Source organism: Myxine glutinosa, chromosome 11, assembly GCF_964187855.1.
Source record: "Myxine glutinosa chromosome 11, kmMyxGlut1.1, whole genome shotgun sequence".
Classification (NCBI taxonomy): domain Eukaryota; kingdom Metazoa; phylum Chordata; class Myxini; order Myxiniformes; family Myxinidae; genus Myxine; species Myxine glutinosa.
In genome coordinates, this window is record NC_136271.1 from 131,026,119 (window position 1) to 131,045,788 (window position 19,670).

Below are 19,670 nucleotides of genomic sequence, written 5' to 3' on the forward strand. Positions count from 1 at the left end.
GTGCACAGTATAAAACAAGTGGACACTACTACACTACGAGGAAAGAAGTCGGGATTTGAAAAAGGTGGATTTGGGGCACTGGCGGAGTTTGAGGGGGAGGGGGACAGGGGAAGCAATGCCCCCACCTTAATTTTTTTCAGTAGTTTACAATTAAGATAAAAACATCCCGTATTTAAACGTGAGTAGCAAAGTGAAGAGGAACCCAAGTGCGTGGATTTCTTCCCCCAGCCACAGCAGATATCACGGTATTTGCATAGAGTGACGTGATTGGCTGCATCCTTTTTCAAATCAGATTAACAACTTGTGAAATTTGTGATTTTTCACAAATGAAGGATTTTCACAAATGAAGCCACTTCGGAACGAAGCTTTTCTGCAATGAGACGGATTAGAAACTGTTTGTGCTCAACCACGGGTGAAGGAAGATTTTCTTCACTGACTCTTCTTCACATAGAAGGCGATTTAAGTGTGAAGTTGATTCCAGAGGACATTGTGGACGTTTACGCTAACCCAAGGGAAAAACGATTGTACCTACTTTAGCCATTAAGGTAAGAACAGTATTTATATTAAGACAATGTTTATGTATGTGTATCACCAGGGAGACATGATCCATAAAGTACTCGATTTCTTTTTATAATTTAAGAATTCGTTGTTTTGCTAATAGTAATATTGGTTGTAGCTGGTAAACATGTCAAACTAGAAAGCATCTGAAAATGAAAAGCCCGTCCGCATACGTTTGTATTCAGACTTTGTCCTCTTCTTTGTCTGCCTGTTCAAACTAATGAAAACTGTTTAAAAAAAACAAAACAAAATAAAAATTGATGACTTTGTGCAGCCTTGCCCTTTCAGCTTTAGATCTAAAAAAGAATCAGTTTCTAGTTTTTAATTGGTGAACTAATTCTGTGACGCAATATGCAAATTCTTAAAATTTCAGGTCGATTAGATGAAAATTGATAATTTTATGTGATACTGACCTTTGACCTTTGGCTAAAATTATTATTTTGCCTTCTCCATATTCTCATAATAAAGCTTTGTTGAAAATTGACTCAAAACTCAAATGACAAACAAAAACAAGACCGAAAGTCTAACAGCGGCGTGTCCAGGCTTGTTTGATACTTTAGTTGAAGATAGACGTAATGACGTAGCGTGACACAATACTGCCGCCACTTTAATATACAGATAATTCCCGACCTACGACGTACGCGATTTACGACGACCCGGATGTACGACGACGGAATTTTTTTAAAATACGTTAAAAAAAAAACTAAAAGGAAAGAAGAAGAAGCGAGTGAGAAAGCATGGTGGCTCGAGACGCTATGACATCATCGCTCTTCAGGCAGCTTCTCCCACACGAGGCAGCATCTCAGTTAGTAGCTCTTTGTGTTTCACACTAGCAACATCCTTTACGCTCCATAACTCAGCCAAACCAACGATTACTCTACTACTACTGCCCTACTTGTTCTTTGCTGTTTATACCCTACTGCAAGCATCATGTCTAGCAAGTCTACCCATTGCTGGTGCCGATAAGAAGAAGAGGAAGGCGATCAATCTTGAAGTTAAGCTCAAAATGATTGTGCAGCATGAGAACGGTAAAAGCGTTACCGCCATCTCACGTGACCTTGGCTTCTCCCACTCAACGGTGTCTACCATCATCAAGGACAAGACTCGCATCCGAGAATCTGTGAGGGAAGCGGCGCCCATGGGCGCTACTATCATCACCAAGAAGAGAAAACGACCTATTGCAGAAATGGAGAAGATGCTGATGACGTGGATGGAAGACCAGCTGCAAAAATGTGTGCCTCTTAGCTTGATGACGATACAGGCTAAGGCTAAGCGTCTCTTCGACGTTTTGAAGGTGCGGGCTGGCACCGACTACACAGAAACGTTTACCGCAGCAAAGGCTGGTTTAGTCGTTTTAAGAGACGAAATAACCTGCATAACTTGAGAGTAAGCGGCGAAGCTGCACGTGCAGCTGCAAGGTTCCGGGAGGTATTCGACAAGTTGATTGTTGAAAAAGGATACCTACCAGAACAAATCTTCAACGTCGACGAAACTGGACTTTATTGGAAGAGGATGCCTGAGCGAACGTACATCCACCAAGAAGCAAAACCATGCCCGGATACGTACTTGAATACATATCAATACATGGTACATAATAAAGTCATATCGGCGCTGAATGACCCTATAGGTCCTAGTGCCTTGCCGTTGGCCTAAATCTCATATTCCATTCCAAACTCATGATGGAAAACGGACGTGAAAAATGTCCCAAATAATCCATGAATACGTACTTGTATACGTATATTAATAGGTACATGTAATTCAAGCCAATAATAGGTACATGTAATTCAAGACATAATACTAACTTGAAATACATGTCCCATGTAATTAACGTCATAAGACAACCACATGATACTATGATAGTACACGTACTTTGGAGCTATGACCCAAATACTACCTGAAAAATACAGGTCCACAAAAGGGGGTCCGACTTCCGACGGAACTGACATCCGACGGACATGACGGAACATAACCCCGTTGTAGGTCGGGAACTATCTGTATAGAAGATATATTTGAACCTTTAGTAACTTTGCAGTCACTCCGAAGGGATTAGTGTTACGATTACATTTATCATAATATTAACGTTACATTATCATTATTACGAAAATGATATTACTATAAAAAAAACGGAGGCTAATTCGTTACTGCCATGGTTACACAGCTTATCCTTGATTCATGAACCATACACCGCTTCAATTCATTAACTTTCCATTCACGACATTGGGATTAAAGTGTAATGGATATATTTACTATATTAATTATTATTATTATTATTGTTATTATTATGAAAACGATACTACTGAAACGATGCACTGCTGTGTTAAGAAACCTGGGCTTAATTTGTCTGAAGCGGTCTGAAGGTGAGGCATGAAGCCTAAGGCCGATACGTACCGTATTGTTGGAAGATCCGTAACGTCCATGCTTTCGATATTTGATGGTCATTTCAACAATCGGTTTGTTTGTGTTTCACACTGAATGAAAAATGTAAAGGTAGAGCATGGTGATTGTGATATATGACAGGTTTGACGATATGTTCGACCTGAACGAAATTGGAATTAAAATGGCGGTGTGTGAGTCAGCCGCCGTATCGTCCGTAATGACATCAGATGGAATCATATCACCCTGTCATGTGACCAGATCCTCAGATCTGTTGGTATACGTTTGAGAGGACATACAGACGGACAAACGCTGTTCTAGATGGCTTTGCCCTAAGGGCTACACCGTAAAAAGATGCCAAAAATCAAATGGTAAAATAGTTATGGCCTGGACATACACACACACACACACACACACACACACACACACACACACACACACACACACACACACACACACACACACACACACACACACACACTCTCTCTCTCTCACATAGACACATATACACATATACATACACGTACACGTATAACGTACACACATACACACACACACACACACACACACACACACACACACACACACACACACATATACACACACATATACACACATACATACACTTCCACATACACATATACACATACACACACACATGCTGTGCAGGGGACGGTCTAAAAATTAGGCTAAAACAAAAAACAAGGATCTATATTATATTCTCCGTCGGTGATTCTGTCTGTCTGTCTGTCCGGGGGTGTGGCTTACTCCGTTGAGAGAGTAGCTCCACCCAATTCTGGTAGAGGCTTCAAAAACAAATATCCACCATTTTATTTACTCGCATAGCTTCGAGGCCTGTTTTGTTAGGCCCGTGGTGTCTTGCCCTCTCTCACAGTTTTATTTCAACTCTAATTCGATACATCATTTCATTTTTCACAGTCGCTAGCATAGTTTTAGACTTGGTTGAAAAAAAACTGGAATAAAATCCAATGAAAGTTTCCGTTTATAGAACGAAATGCATTTTCAAAGGCCTGTAAAATAAAGCTCATTCATTGAGTCACACTCACGATTTTATCTCGAATTCACCATCTGATTTCATTTTTATCGATGGCGTTGGACTCGGTTTCAGCAATAACTGAAAAAATAAACGCACATACGGGAATCGGGGAAATTGCCGACATATATTAAATAATCGCGGCTTTTCACGCCTCGATATATCTTACAAGATGATATCCCAAGATGACACAGACAGGAAATTGCCGAGATTTATGAAGAATTCGGGTCGGACGTTTCCATCGTCACGATTAAATGTTTAACTTTATACGTAGTCAACAATGTGGGGAGAGGTGCGAAGCTTCGTTCACATATCGCCACAATGGGAGGGGGGTGGGGGGTGGGGGGAATCGCGCAGGAATTGGAAATGCAGGAGATTTGCAGGAAAATGCAGGAAATTCACCCCAGATCCACTTTTTTGAAATACCGACTTCTTTCCTGGAAGTCGTAGCAGTGGCCATGTGTTTTATACCTCTCCCACCCCCCCCCCCCTTCCCAAGCCCCCTCCCTCTCCCACCACAGATCTCCCGATGTCCCTGTTCTCTGTTGTTGTACTTGTGTGCTTCCCTCTCTCTCCCCATCTTGTCTCCCGCTCCCTTTATTGTATGTTTTTGTGTGTCCGTTTGTTTTTTTGTTGTTTTTGTGATTGATGTTAGCTCTTACAGGAGCCTCGATCTTGTATACAAAAAAAATCCAAGAAAACAAAACAAAAAAATAACCGGTAGTGGTCAGTGCATAAACGTTCAAATGGTGGGATTGTGATGTGGAGTATAAAATGAGTTGCGGTGCAGACACAGAATCCATGTTTGCCATAGCTTATATGTACATATGTTCTCCTTTTTTCTACTTCCATTGTATTGACAAAACTGAACAAACAAAAGTATTTTCCTGGTGTGTCTCCTTGCCATGCCAGGTGTACAATGGTAGTTTGGATTCCCCTTATACTGATCCCAAGGCTCCTGTGCACATCACAACGGGTTCTGCAGTGAGTCATTGATTACCTGTGTTTGTTTATCATAAAACATTTGTTATTGTGTCAGTTGATTTAATGGAGCATAGCCCTGTTACCTGTGACCTTCCATTGTGATCTCAACTGCCCTCGTTGGCCATGTTAGGGCTGCTCGGAGCGTCACGGCCATTTCGTTCCCAAGGCAGCGGCCTGGAGTGCTTTTCGGAGCCCTGATTATGGCTACACACGAATGAAAGTCTTCAACAGCACACACATTTACTTGGAACAGGTCTCAGATGACAAGGTACACTGCCTTCTCTTGTCCTGCAGCATGATTTCCTCATTAGCATATACTATTCTCTTTTCTACATTTATTACTCCCGCCAGGGAGTAATGCATTCGCTCGTGTCCGTCCGTGTGTGTGTGTGTGTGTGTGTGTGTGTGTGTGTGTGTGTGTGTGTGTGTGTGTGTGTGTTCGTGTGTTTGTGAACAAGATATCTGGAAAAGTTCTGAACGGATTTGGATGAAAGTTGGTGGGATGATGATTAGTTTTTGGTGAAGCTTAGGATATTATTCCGGATCCAGGAATTTTTTGAAGGATTTTTTTACCATTGGAAGATGGGGCTCATTTTTTTTAAACATTATCTTCTATATATTCTATATTTAACATTGTGATATGAAAATAGTTTTCATATTTGTTGTAAATGTAATTTAAACTCGTGGTTATGCGTTAGAGCGGTGTATTTTGTTAGCAGCGTCGTCTTGAAGGTTCTTTTTTTTTCTTTCTAATAAAGGCATATTCTGTCATTTTAAAACCACCAAAGTGTGTATTAGGTTTCGCCGTTTCATAAAATGTATCGTTTGATACGTATGATGCTTTAAAACTGTTTTTTGTTTAACCTCAGAAGATATATCAACATTTATTTACCTCAGCGAATGTCAATCGCGGTGTCAGTATTTGATGAACTTATAAAGACTTAGGTGAGTTATAAGTGTGACAAGCATGTGCACGGGATTCTTCCCAGAAGAATGAGTGGTCGCATTAGCTTGTACGACTTAAAATGAGCGAGTTTTGTTTTGACGTTTGGGCCAGTTTTACATGTTGTATTCCTAAGGAATGAAACGCACGTTTTCCTGGCTTACAATTTTATTTGAAGTCACACATGCCTCAAAATACACTCACTTATATAGAATTGAACGCTGAATCCGAAAATGTAAGTGAAATTGCCTTTTTTTTTTTTTTTTACATTATCTTCTATATATTCTATGTATACAGTGGGGAGAACAAGTATTTGATACACTGCCGATTTTGCAGGTTTTCCCACTTACAAAGCACGACAAGGTCTGTAATTTTTATCATAGGTACACTTCAACTGTGGAAGACGGAATCTAAAACAAAAATCCTGAAAATCACATTGTATGATTTTTAAGTAATTAATTTGCATTTTATTGCATGAAATAAGTATTTGATACATCAGAAAAACAGAACTTAATATTTGGTACAGAAACCTTTGTTTGCAATTACAGAGATCAGACGTTTCCTGTAGTTCTTAACCAGGTTTGCACACACTGCAGCAGGGATTTTGGCCCACTCCTCCATACAGATCTTCACCAGATCCTTCAGGTTTCGGGGCTGTCGCTGCGCAACACAGACTTTCAGCTCCCTCCAAAGATTTTCTATTGGGTTCAGGTCTGGAGACTGGCTAGGCCACTCCAGGACCTTGAGATGCTTCGTACGGAGCCACTCCTTAGTTGCCCTGGCTGTGTGTTTCGGGTCGTTGTCATGCTGGAAGACCCAGCCACGCCCCATCTTCAATGCTCTTATTGAGGGAAGGAGATTGTTGGCCAAGATCTCGCGATACATGGCCCCATCCATCCTCCCCTCAATACGGTGCAGTCGTCCTGTCCCCTTTGCAGAAAAGCATCCCCAAAGAATGATGTTTCCACCTCCATGCTTCACGGTTGGGATGGTGTTCTTGGGGTTGTACTCATCCTTATTCTTCCTCCAAACACGGCGAGTGGAGTTTAAACCAAAAAGCTCTATTTTGGTCTCATCAGACCACATGACCTTCTCCCATTCCTCCTCTGGATCATCCAGATGGTCATTGGCAAACTTCAGACGGGCCTGGACATGCGCTGGCTTGAGCAGAGGGACCTTGCGTGCGCTGCAGGATTTTAATCCATGACGGCGTAGTGTGTTACTTATGGTTTTCTTTGATACTGTGGTCCCAGCTCTCTTCAGGTCATTGACCAGGTCCTGCCGTGTAGTTCTGGGCTGATCCCTCACCTTTCTCATGATCATTGAGGCTCCACGAGGTGAGATCTTGCATGGAGCCCCAGACCGAGGGAGATTGACTGTCATCTTGAACTTCTTCCATTTTCTAATAATTGCGCCAACAGTTGTTGCCTTCTCACCAAGCTGCTTGCCTATTGTCCTGTAGCCCATCCCAGCCTTGTGCAAGTCTACAAATTTGTCCCTGATGTCCTTAGACAGCTCTCTGGTCTTGCCCATTGTGGAGAGGTTGGAGTCTGATTGAGTGTGGACAGGTCTGGAGACGGCTTTGCGGTCGGTCTTTGCGGTCTTTGTGGTCGGAGACGGTCTGGAGACGTCTTTTATGCAGATAACGAGTTCAAACAGGTGCAGTTAATACAGGTAATGAGTGGAGAATGGGAGGGCTTCTTAAAGAAAAAACTAACAGGTCTGTGAGAGCCGGAATTCTTACTGGTTGGTAGGTGATCAAATACTTATTTCATGCAATAAAATGCAAATTAATTACTTTAAAATCATACAATGTGATTTTCAGGATTTTTGTTTTAGATTCCGTCTTTCACAGTTGAAGTGTACCTATGATAAAAATTACAGACCTTTACGTGCTTTGTAAGTGGGAAAACCTGCAAAATCGGCAGTGTATCAAATACTTGTTCTCCCCACTGTATATATATATATACTAGCAGAAGTACCCGGCATTGCCGGGCGGGGGAGGGGAGAGGAGGGGAGGGGAATGGAGGGGAGGAGAGGGGGGGAGGGGAGGGGTGGAGAGGGGGGAGGGGAGGAGAGGGGGGGAGGGGGGGGAAGTACCCGGCATTCCGTGTATAAACGTGAGGGAGAAGAGGGGGGAGGGGAGGTGAGGGGGGAGGGGGGGGAGGGGGAGGGATGGGAGAGGAGAGGGGTGGGAGGGGGGAGGGGGAGGGGGAAGGGGGAGGGGGAAAAGGGAGGGGAGGGGGTAGTAGGGAGGGGGAGGGGAGGACGGAGGGGGAAAGGGGAGGGAAGGGGAGGGCCAGTCAACAATGACGTTGCAGTTCTCATGGTCGGAGAGCAGCACAACAATCGCGACATCGTCCTGAATCTTCGCAACAGCACGAAGCGGATTTTGGAGACTCACCGATCCTGTGACGCCCTCCAGTACCGGCGTTGCCGGGTGGGGGAAGGGAGACCCGTACATTCCCAACCCGTACATTCGCCCTCTCGACTCAAGCTCACTCGGACAAAAGCCTCGCACAAATTACACCGTGAAGGCCCAATGGCCATGTCTATGCCACAAATCAAGTAAGTGAGCGAGTCGGGCGCACTGAATTGAAAATATATAGAACGCTCATACTCCATGAAAAGTGAAGTCAACTGGCGGCGGGGATGGAATAACTCACATTATTTCAACCTGAGAGGTGTTTCACCTCGCTCCGGTGGATTTACCTGCCGATGCGCTTATTACTTGGATTTGTCCCAATGGAGCAAGGTGATTAAGAGGTCAAAGGATACCAGAGTCAACGACTCTGAAGTTCAGCTACATCTTAGCTCAGCCACAGCTAAATACAACACAAACTATACATGAATAGGCTAACAACGGCACGTAACTTTTTTTTTTTTTTTTTTTTTACTTTACTTTAAACACTTATCGCAGACTCATGCGGCACACTCAATTGATTGTGCTTATTCGGAACATCACGTGATCGCTCTGAGCGAATCGGCGCGCTGCTCTGCCACGGTCAGAATCCGTGTATAATATTCCTCGCTGAAAAAAAATCTATGTGAAACATGCTACTATCTATGCTAAATCATGCTAAATCATGCTAAATGCTAATCATGCTAAAATAAAATCTATGTGAAACATGCTACCATCTATGCTAAATCATGCTAAATGCTAATCATGCTAAAATAAAATCTATGTGAAACATGCTACTATCTATGCTAAATCATGCTAAATCATGCTAAATGCTAATCATGCTAAAATAAAATCTATGTGAAACATGCTACTATCTATGCTAAATCATGCTAAATGCTAATCATGCTAAAATAAAATCTATGTGAAACATGCTACTATCTATGCTAAATCATGCTAAATCATGCTAAATGCTAATCATGCTAAAATAAAATCTATGCTACTTGCTGGCGGCAAGGAACATCACGTGATCGCGTCACGAACATCATTCGTGATCACGTCATCACGTGATCATGATCGTCATCAATGAGCGCGAATGAGCGAATCAGTGCGCTGCTCTGCCACCGATCAGATTCGCTGAAAAAAATATATGGATCTAAAGATGAAAGAAAAAAAACCTATGTGGCGTGAATGGCAATGTTCCTCGCTGAAATGTGAAAAAACGCAATCGCTTTTCGCTCTGAAATACATGCGAACGCGTAACTGAGTTAATGGCGGCAAGGAACATCACGTGATCGCTCTGAGCGAATCAGCGCGCTGCTCTGCCAACGGTCAGATTCCGTGCATAATATTCCTCGCTGAAATGTGCTGAGGTAAAAATATGGTAAAAAAATATTATGAAATAAATTTTTAGGTCAGCCATGTTCTTCCCAGGCTCAATGGCCATGTCTGTGCCAAATATCAAGTACGTGAGCCTCCGTTTAGGAGTCTATCGGTAACATTACACACACACACACACACACACAAACTGTGTTTTATATATATATATATATATATATATTGTTACGGATCGCGGTTAGATGTTACTTCGACCGAGCGGTGGTGTATTACCGCGACCTAACAGTTATTCCCCGACTAGACCCCAATTTCACTCGAACGTTGACCAAGTCGCGCTATGCTAAATCAATGAAGGAAAGGACACAACGGCTGGGATAAATGAAACGACACAAGGGGTACAGTTCTCAAGACCTCCGGAGGAGGATATAATTGGTGGTGGAAAAAAGGGGTAGATTACAAGGTATGAGGTAAAGCACAGAAGAGATAGGCACTTAGACACAATCTTATCTATCCCAGACAGACCACAGACAAATGGAACAAGACTGACTTACACAGGGATTGATGGCAGGGAAGGACAGGCAGTCGATAGCACAAGGTGCACCTTGGCTCAGGGACAGGATACAGCTCGGTCCAGTCCAGAGATGCGGGGAGGTATTGCAGCGCTCGGAGGTGGCGTCTTTCTCTTCTCAAGCTCAGGGCGCATCTGACGTCACCTCCCTCTTCCTGCGCATGCTCAGCGGGGAGTGACACGCCCTCGGCTCGTTGGCTCCGCCCCAGATGGGATTGGTCCGCCGCTTCTATTGGGTGCGGGGGGTTACCGGGCTCCGCCCTTGACGAGGAGCTGACAGCGAGCCCCTACGTGGTAACCCCGTCGAGCACATGCTCGATGGCGGCTCGTTGGAAAGGCTTGGTGCCCTTTCAACACCCCCTACCAACCAAGCCGGAGTGAGGACGCACACTCCCCGCACCGCCGCCACTGTTGTTGTTGTTGTTGTTGTTGTACCATGAGGAAGAGCTGCGGGGAGGTATTGGGAGGTCCTAAACTTCCTAACGGTGCCATACAATCACATTCTGGTGCAACGAAGAGTCAGAATTAATGGAAACGAGTCCTTAACTGACATAGACTAAGAATAACTAGCAAGATGTCCTATAGTTGTCTACGTGAGATGCGGTGGACCTGGATGCGACATTTAATGGGGGAAATAGGGGGAGGTCGGGTCTACAGAGTGTTGTTTACAGAAAATGGGACTAGGGAATGGGGGATTGGGGATAGTTGGGAAGGATGAGGAAATAGGGGAATATTTACAAGCGGATATGGATGGATGTAAATCCCATATCCGCAACATTGCACCCTTCTCTACCTCGGGGCGTCCCGACCCGATAAATTTTTACCTACTTTAGTGTGGCACTCAGATGTAGTTCCCTCTACTATTAACTCAACCCTGAGTGCGACAGTTTTACAGATGTTCACAAATGAGTAAATATGTCCCCCTGCGACGTTGCACCCTTCTCCTACCAGAAACACACCCACAGGATAACCGAATCGCGGAAAGCATCCTCAAACTAAACATACAGCCGGTAGGGAGCATTATTTATACAACACTGATATTTACACTACGATCCAGGACCTGTTCTTTGAGGAACACATGCAGATGTTATGCTGAGAGAGAGAGCACGCATGCCATCATCGATACACCAACCCACGAGTGCCCTGTGGCCCTACGGCCTTTAATAATGTGCAGAGCACCCCGTCCAAGCACCAAAAGCACCACCCCATACACACAGTCAGCACCATCCGGTGCACCAATAAAGTGTTCAGTAAAAACAAAAGCACAATCAAGTGTCCATGGTCACCGGTGGTGTCGCAGCCGGCCGATGTTCTGCCGCTGGTCTTGCCTTCCTGGAGTGCACTTGGCCTTCTGGCTTCTTTAAAAATAAAGAAAGGCGCCGACCGCGTACATTTCTAAATTGTGGCCGTCAGGGGGGCCAACTAAAAGTGGTTCACCTGTATGGCATAGGTGCCACGTTGACCCAGAGGTCCATCCACGGGTGGTGCTTGCCCGCAAAAGAACTGCCGTCCATTGTGGGCGGCCACAAAAATTGCGGTCCATATGGTGTATCGATCCAGGCAGCAAGCAGCGAAAGTACAGGCCCACAACTGCGGAGCCAGCACCTCTCTCTCCTCTCTCTCTGCCCCAAAGCCAGATCCTCGGAGGTGGGAGACAAAAGAAAACAAGTGAGTAAGGTGGTAAGGGCGCAAAAGTGCATGCAATATAAGGTAATGCACACTGGGGGCACATGGGAACCAGGTGAGACAGGTACGTTCCTACCGTACGCCCCCCCCCCCCCCACCAGGTAACCTACATTGCCCCTCCCTTACCCCTTACTGTATCCACAAAACACAACACTACCCATAAACATCTACTTTACACATCAACAAACGTCCCTACTGTCTTCCCCGTTCCTCCCATAAACCAAATTCGTCTTCTCTCCCTCCTAACCAGTCAAATTTGCCATTTCCAACTCTCATCAAAATTTGCCATCACCAATTCATCATCAGTCCCTCCTAAGGAGGGAGAGATGGAATCACCCCAATGTCTCATCCACGTCGTGATGCGTCTCACAAATCCAACAGCAATTCTCATCTCCTGCAACACAGAACAAAGGAACACAGGTGTGGAGTCATCATCACCACAGGTAAGTGGCTGCGTATGGTGCGACAGGTTCATCAATCCTAACTATTTCCTAAATGACTTTAACAACTTTACATTACCCGGGGTCTTTCCCTGCCAATCCATTGGCCAACTTACACTATGGGTTCTAAAAACCAATTCCCATTGACCAAACTGTGGTGCTTCTCAATTTGTGGTCTCACTCCCCCGATTCATCTCCCGGTGCCCTCGCACAATTTCTGGGCTGTGACGTGTAGCTCTCCCAGCAGGTCTACCCACCTGCACACCTCCACCACTGTAGTTGCCACCCGAGCTTACCTGCTCCTCACCCTAACCTAACTAACTGGGGAAGGCCCTCTCGCACTCTCACCCCCTCAGTGCCCTCTCTGGCACGGGCTGCCCGATCCACACCCGGGATCCTCAGGCACCCACTGACACTAACGGCTCCCAGAGCCCACCTGCGGCCTCACCTGGCCGACATCCTCACAGTGGTGGAGTGCCCAAACCAACTACACACACTAACAGGCTACACGCCCAGCCATTTCCACAACACTAATGCACCCATCCAAATACCATTCTTTCACCTCGCACCACAGATGCCAATATCCAACCACAATTTACCTATACCCTCTACCTAACACTTACACTACCCGCCCCGGGTACTCGTGAAAAGGGGTCCACTCTTCCCCCATCCACACCTTCGCACCATGCACACCACTCCGTACCACTTACTCCAACTCTCTCCACACCACTCATTCCAATACCCCATATATTCCACACTCCATGTATTCCACACACCTGTTGGTGCACACCTGTGCACTCACACCTGGTGCCACCTGCACCCTCCTCCTCTTCCTGGACCATTTGGTCAACACAACACGCAATCACCACTACTCCCTCATACACTGCTCCACACACCTGTTCAGTTGCACACCTGTGCAATCACACCTGTTCAATCCTCAAACACACGGCATCATCTCTTCTAACTACTCCCCTCTGAAACTTGCGCTTCCCAGTCGTCCCTTTAAACTATTGCGCTCCCACGTCATTATCATCCACTCAGCTACTACGTCCCCACTACAGGTATCATTGTCACTAACTAACCTTAACGTTACCTAATGTCATCTTCGCTAGATCCCTATCAATATAACCTAACCCACCCGGGCTAGTTTTCACTGCCATACACCCCATTAGCTATAGCGCATTTGCCCCCCACATGGGAAGGGTGGCAGGGATGCCACCCTTACCCACCGGGCCCATCGCTCATCAATCCCCCAGTCCTCTGGCACTAATAAGCCCCCCTTATTCAGAGGTACTGGGTCCCGCCTCGGCATCTAAAGCCGAGGCAATCCACGGGGGCGCCTGCTCGCCGGTGTAAGGCCTTCTAGTTTCCCGGGGTCTGGCGGGGGGGTGTCTGGGGTCGGCTAACCCGCTCCCCCCTGGGCGGAGTTAAGGACCCCAACCGCCGGGGATCATCCCGGCGCGTGGCTCGACAGTGCCGCGCCAGGTGACCCAGACGGTTGCAAGTATAGCACCTCACCTGATAAGGTGCTTGTCTACGGAATTCCAAATTTCCCCCCCTGAAGGTCCGAATTGGATTACCCGCTCGTGGTCCACCGCGGGCCACCTCCGGGGCCGCCTGCCATGGTCCAGGTCCCGCCAGGCGCTGGTCCACCAGCCTCCGGACCATGCCCGCCAGGTCAGGACTCACGTCGGGGGCGGGCCCCCTAAGGGGTCCGCCCTCCATCGGGGGTCCCACCTGGCGGACCGCCATTGCGTGACGCTCGCTCCCCCGGGCCAGGGGCCTCGCTGCTTCCCAACGGGCCGCAGCGTCAGCCGCCTGGCTCAGAGTCTGCGGGCGTCACATGGCGAGCTGTTGCCGGAGCTCAATATCCGGGAGGGCCTGGATAAAATGGTCCAGCGCCAGGCTTTCCCGGGAATCCGCTGCCATGCTAGCATGTGCGATCCCCACTGCGCGGCGAATGTCGTGGGCAAGTTCCCCGATGGCTTCCTGGGGCTTGCGTTTTCGCAGCGCGAGCTGAGCTTTAACAAGCTCGCTCTGCTGTTCAACGCCGAATCGATTAATTAGGGCGTCGCGGAGGGCTGGCAGGGTGAGAGCACCCGGTGGTAATGCCGTCAGCACCTCCGCCGCCGCGCCGCGCAATGCGGCCACCAGGTGTACTCCACCTTCGTCCTCACCCCAACCGTTGCCCTTACACACACAGTCAAACTGCGCCAGGTACGCGCGTAGATCACTCTTGCCGTCATACGGCGCGAGTGGGACCTTGTGGGACCACCTCGTATGCGAGTCGTTGCCCGCCTGCCGGACCCCGTGCGTCGCCCCTTGCGGGGTCAGCGCGGGGCCGAACCGGCCGGGCCCCCACAGTACATTACCCCCAAGGGGCTCTCGTGCCTCCCCTGTCCCTCTAAAAACTACCCCTGTTGGTGTCGATGCATGGGTCACACTTCCGCAACCCGCTACCCATTCCATACCACCACAACCTTGCTCACCCACACCTCGCACCTCTCCCATCACCGGACCCTCTCGCTCGCACCCTCGTTCCATACCCTCCGGACCAGCCATACACCTCACTCTTGGCCTCTCACGAACATCCGGGTCTATCTCGACCCCCAAGCTTATTAAATCACCTGTCGCATCATACGCACGACCATATTGGTCACCACTTACACCGGGTCCTCTTTCTCTTCGCTTCTCCTCCATCACCTGCGAATCCCTCATCCGGTTAATGAGCACATCATCACGATCCGAACACAGACTTTGGACCAATTCTTTTACTTCCTCCTTTATCTCTTTCTTATCCCCTCTCCGTCGCTTCTTAATTTCGCTCACCCCTTCTTCCACTTCTTCTAATTTCTGCTTCACCTCCTTCATCTCCTCGTGCGCCCCCTTAAGTTCTTCCTCTAACTCCACCTTATTTTTTTCTATGTGCTCCCGCACCTCCCGCTCTTTAACCTCCATCACCTCTACCACCTTGTTCATTTTCCTCGTCAGGTCCTCATGTACCGTCTGACACTCTTTTTTAATTACCCCTACGTCCTTTTTCATCTCCTTCTGTGTCGATTTTAAACCCTCTATTACCGCTGTGTTCTTCTTTACCTGGTCCCCCAACTCCTTTTGTCCCACTGTCAGTTGTTCTACTCCCAGCGTCAACTCCTCTATACCACCTTGCAATTTTACAGTCCCCTTTCTCACCTCCTTCTCCATGCGCTCCTTACAGTGCCTCACCTCCTCGCGCACTCCTCCGACCTCCTCACTCACACCTCTTCTGATCTCTTCTCCCATCACCTGCATCTCCTGCCCAGATGCCACCCTCATCTGCTCCATTTCCTCCCTGTGAGCATCCAATTTAGTTTCTACCCCCATTCTGACCCCCTCTATCTGGTGCCCCATTTTTTTAACTTCCCTTTCCGCTTGGTCCCTCATGTCCCTCAATTTGCCTTCCATACTGTTTTCTAACCCCTCTAACCCCTTTTGCATCCCTTCCATTTGATTCTCTTGAGCGGCCATTCTGTTTTCTACCCCCATTAACCCCTCCTGTATTTCCCCTAATCTATTGTCTAATCCCTCTATTCTACTCCCTAACCCTCAGATCTGGGCCCCCATCCTTTGTTCTAACCCCTCACCGGTACCCCTCGCTTCGTCCCTCATTACCCCCATTTGGCCCTCCAATCGCTCACCCTGAGCATCCATCCGGTTCCCCATTACCCCCATTTGGCCCTCCAATCGCTCACCCTGGGCATCCATCCGGTTCCCCATTTGTCCCATACTGCTTTTCAAACCTCTAATTTGGTCTCCCAATTGCTCACTATTCTTTTCCATAAGGGCCTTCATTTGCATCATAAAAAGGTTCAAATCCACCGGTGGCGCTGCTACGGGCGCGGTCGCCGTGGCCATGTGCGAGGCGCCATTTTGCGAACCTGCCGCCCTCACTGCTTCGCTCTCCTCTTGTCCCTCAATTTGGTCCTGGATCGACCCTGCCTCACTCTCCTCTACCGGAACCCAGCCGTCTTGATCTGCCATAGCGCGACCTTCAAAATTCGGGGTTTTTTTTTTGTAAAACAAAACAATTTCCAACTGCTTGTAATTTTGAGCGCGTTAAGCGCGCTTCGGGTCCGATCTCACTCCTCGACACCAGTTGTTACGGATCGCGGTTAGATGTTACTTCGACCGAGCGGTGGTGTATTACCGCGACCTAACAGTTATTCCCCGACTAGACCCCGATTCCACTCGAACGTTGACCAAGTCGCGCTATGCTAAATCAATGAAGGAAAGGACACAACAGCTGGGATAAATGAAACGACACAAGGGGTACAGTTCTCAAGACCTCCGGAGGAGGATATAATTGGTGGTGGAAAAAAGGGGTAGATTACAAGGTATGAGGTAAAGCACAGAAGAGATAGGCACTTAGACACAATCTTATCTATCCCAGACAGACTACAGACAAACGGAACAAGACTGACGTACACAGGGATTGATGGCAGGGAAGGACAGGCAGTCGATAGCACAAGGTGCACCTTGGCTCAGGGACAGGATACAGCTCGGTCCAGTCCAGAGATGCGGGGAGGTATTGCAGCGCTCGGAGGTGGCGTCTTTCTCTTCTCAAGCTCAGGGCGCATCTGACGTCACCTCCCTCTTCCTGCGCATGCTCAGCGGGGAGTGACACGCCCTCGGCTCGTTGGCTCCGCCCCAGATGGGATTGGTCCGCCGCTTCTATTGGGTGCGGGGGGTTACCGGGCTCCGCCCTTGACGAGGAGCTGACAGCGAGCCCCTATGTGGTAACCCCGTCGAGCACATGCTCGATGGCGGCTCGTTGGAAAGGCTTGGTGCCCTTTCAACACCCCCTACCAACCAAGCCGGAGTGAGGACGCACAATCCCCGCGCCGCCGCCGCTGTTGTTGTTGTTGTTGTTGTACCATGAGGAAGAGCTGCGGGGAGGTATTGGGAGGTCCTAAACTTCCTAACGGTGCCATACAATCACATTCTGGTGCAACGAAGAGTCAGAATTAATGGAAACGAGTCCTTAACTGACATAGACTAAGAATAACTAGCAAGATGTCCTATAGTTGTCTACGTGAGATGCGGTGGACCTGGATGCGACATTTAATGGGGGAAATAGGGGGAGGTCGGGTCTACAGAGTGTTGTTTACAGAAAATGGGACTAGGGAATGGGGGATTGGGGATAGTTGGGAAGGATGAGGAAATAGGGGAATATTTACAAGCGGATATGGATGGTTGTAAATCCCATATCCGCAACAATATATATATATATATATATATATATATATATGCAGTGTCTGTCTTGTGTTGTCACTGAACTACTGCGTCAAGCTTTTGTGAAATCGTACTATTCCAACTTGACCCATGGCGGGAGTATGCGCTCTACTGAGTGGCGTTCTAGTTCCAGCTGTATTTTGATTGGCATGATGTCATTGCTTGCTTTTCAAACGTTATACTATGCCACAGCTGTTTTCTGGTACACAAGAAATAATGTACCTTTTGTGCACCGTTAATTGGATGAACACGTCACTTTAAAGTTTCCCCCTCTGGCTTTCTTACAATTAATCTTTTTTGACTTGCCTTTTGTGTTCTGTTGTGGCCTTGATATTTCAGGTTCGTGCCAGCTACTGTTTCCTTGTTTGCAGAGAATTGCACAACTCTGTAATCAAAGATACAGGGCAGTTTCCTCTTCCAGAGCTGTCCGGAGAAATAACTGCCATGTGCTTGACATGACTTTGCTAACCTATTCCAGTCCATTGCAGGATGAAGACCATCCTCAACATGGTCTAATGTTTTCTGTTTTCTGCAATTTGTGGACATTGTATCACTGAATTATTACCTCTGCCACCAAAGGTGGATGGAGGCTATGTTTTCACCCTGTCTGTCTGTTTGTCCATTTGCTTGTGAACAAGATTTCTCAAAACGTTATGGACGCATTTGGATGAAACTTGGTGGACAGGTTGTGCAAGTGACAACGAAGAATCGATTCAATTTTGGTGAAGATCCGGATCCGGATCCGGCTAGTAGAATTTTTAAAGTGATTCTTCACCATTGGGAGATAGGGCCAAAAACGATATATAGGAGGATATCTCAAAAAGTTGTGGACGGATGAGTTTGATTAAATGTGATTCTGTATTGTGATTTTCTGGTCTACTCTGGGATACAAAACGTAAACTGTTCACCTGGCGTATGCTCTCTACTGGGTGTCGTTCTAGTTTTATATAATTTCATCTCTCTTTTGGATCTTCTGTATTCCTCTTGTTTCAAGTTGTCCATCAATTGTCCATTCTCCATTCAACATACTAGGGCATGCCCGTACTATATATATGCCCGTACTATATATATATCTAAAATTATATCCCCCCCCTCTATTTACATGAAATGGTTTGGTCCATTCGCAACGCCAAAGCGAACGGCGAACGGCTTGCGAGTACGGTGACAATCCCCCCCCTCTATTTACATGAAATGGTTTGGTCCATTCGCAACGACCACAGAACCCCCCCCCCCCCCTCTATTTACATGAAATGGTTTGGCCCATTCGCAACGCCAAAGCGAACGGTGAACGGCTAAATCGCCATAGCTCGCCCGTACGTGGGTGCCCGTTCCTTGCCAAAAAAAAAAAAAACGCTACCCGTACGCTCTACCCCGCCCGTACGCCCGTAAACAAAAAAAACAACGCTCTTCGCTTCCGCCCTTCGCTCTGACTGAATTGGGAGAAATAATGCGCATAAGAAATCGAGAAATTATTATTTTCTCCGGAAGAAATCGAATTACGAACCGTAATGGCGCAGGCTCTCGGGCTCGCAACAACGCGTCCTGTGATTGGCTGCCGGAAGTGAAGTCTTCACTGTCGCAAATGTGAAGCGATGAATACGATGAATCGCAAATTAGTTTTTATTAGTTTTAAAACATAGTTTAACGGCAACATAGTTTGCCGACGGGAAATAAATGAATACGCTCTCAAATGTGCCATCCGAGGCAGAGTGTGTTCGCCACGTTCGGCACACGTGATAGCTCGCTGCTCTCTGATTGGTTGAATCGTTTTTTGGACATAGCTCGGTAACTACTTCTGCGATTAATTTCAAACCTTGAAAAGGCACATCCTCGGGTCCCCAGCAATATACCTGGCAAGTTTCAAGTATATCGGACCGGTAGTTGTCGAGAAACAGCGGTCACAGACATACAAACATACAAACATACAAACGTACAAACAAACATACACACAGAGATTACTGGAATTATAGATAGATAGTAGCTATATGTCCAGTTCCATTTGTAGCCGCGTCGCAGACGCTGCTCATAGAGTGCCCTCTGCTGTTGTTCTTGTTCTT

At 47.0% G+C, this 19,670-nt stretch overlaps 1 protein-coding gene across 2 annotated transcripts in view; it reads left to right on the top strand.

Moving 5' to 3' along the window:
- Positions 1–19,670, top strand: part of ACP7 (acid phosphatase 7, tartrate resistant (putative)) — a 110,433-nt gene that overhangs the window by 79,948 nt on the left and 10,815 nt on the right. For both annotated transcript variants that reach the window (XM_068131035.2, XM_068131033.2), the window contains exons 12-13: positions 4,898–4,969; positions 5,100–5,237. In XM_068131035.2, the coding sequence (XP_067987136.2) occupies positions 4,898–4,969; positions 5,100–5,237 (210 nt within the window). The remainder of the gene's footprint in view (positions 1–4,897; positions 4,970–5,099; positions 5,238–19,670) is intronic.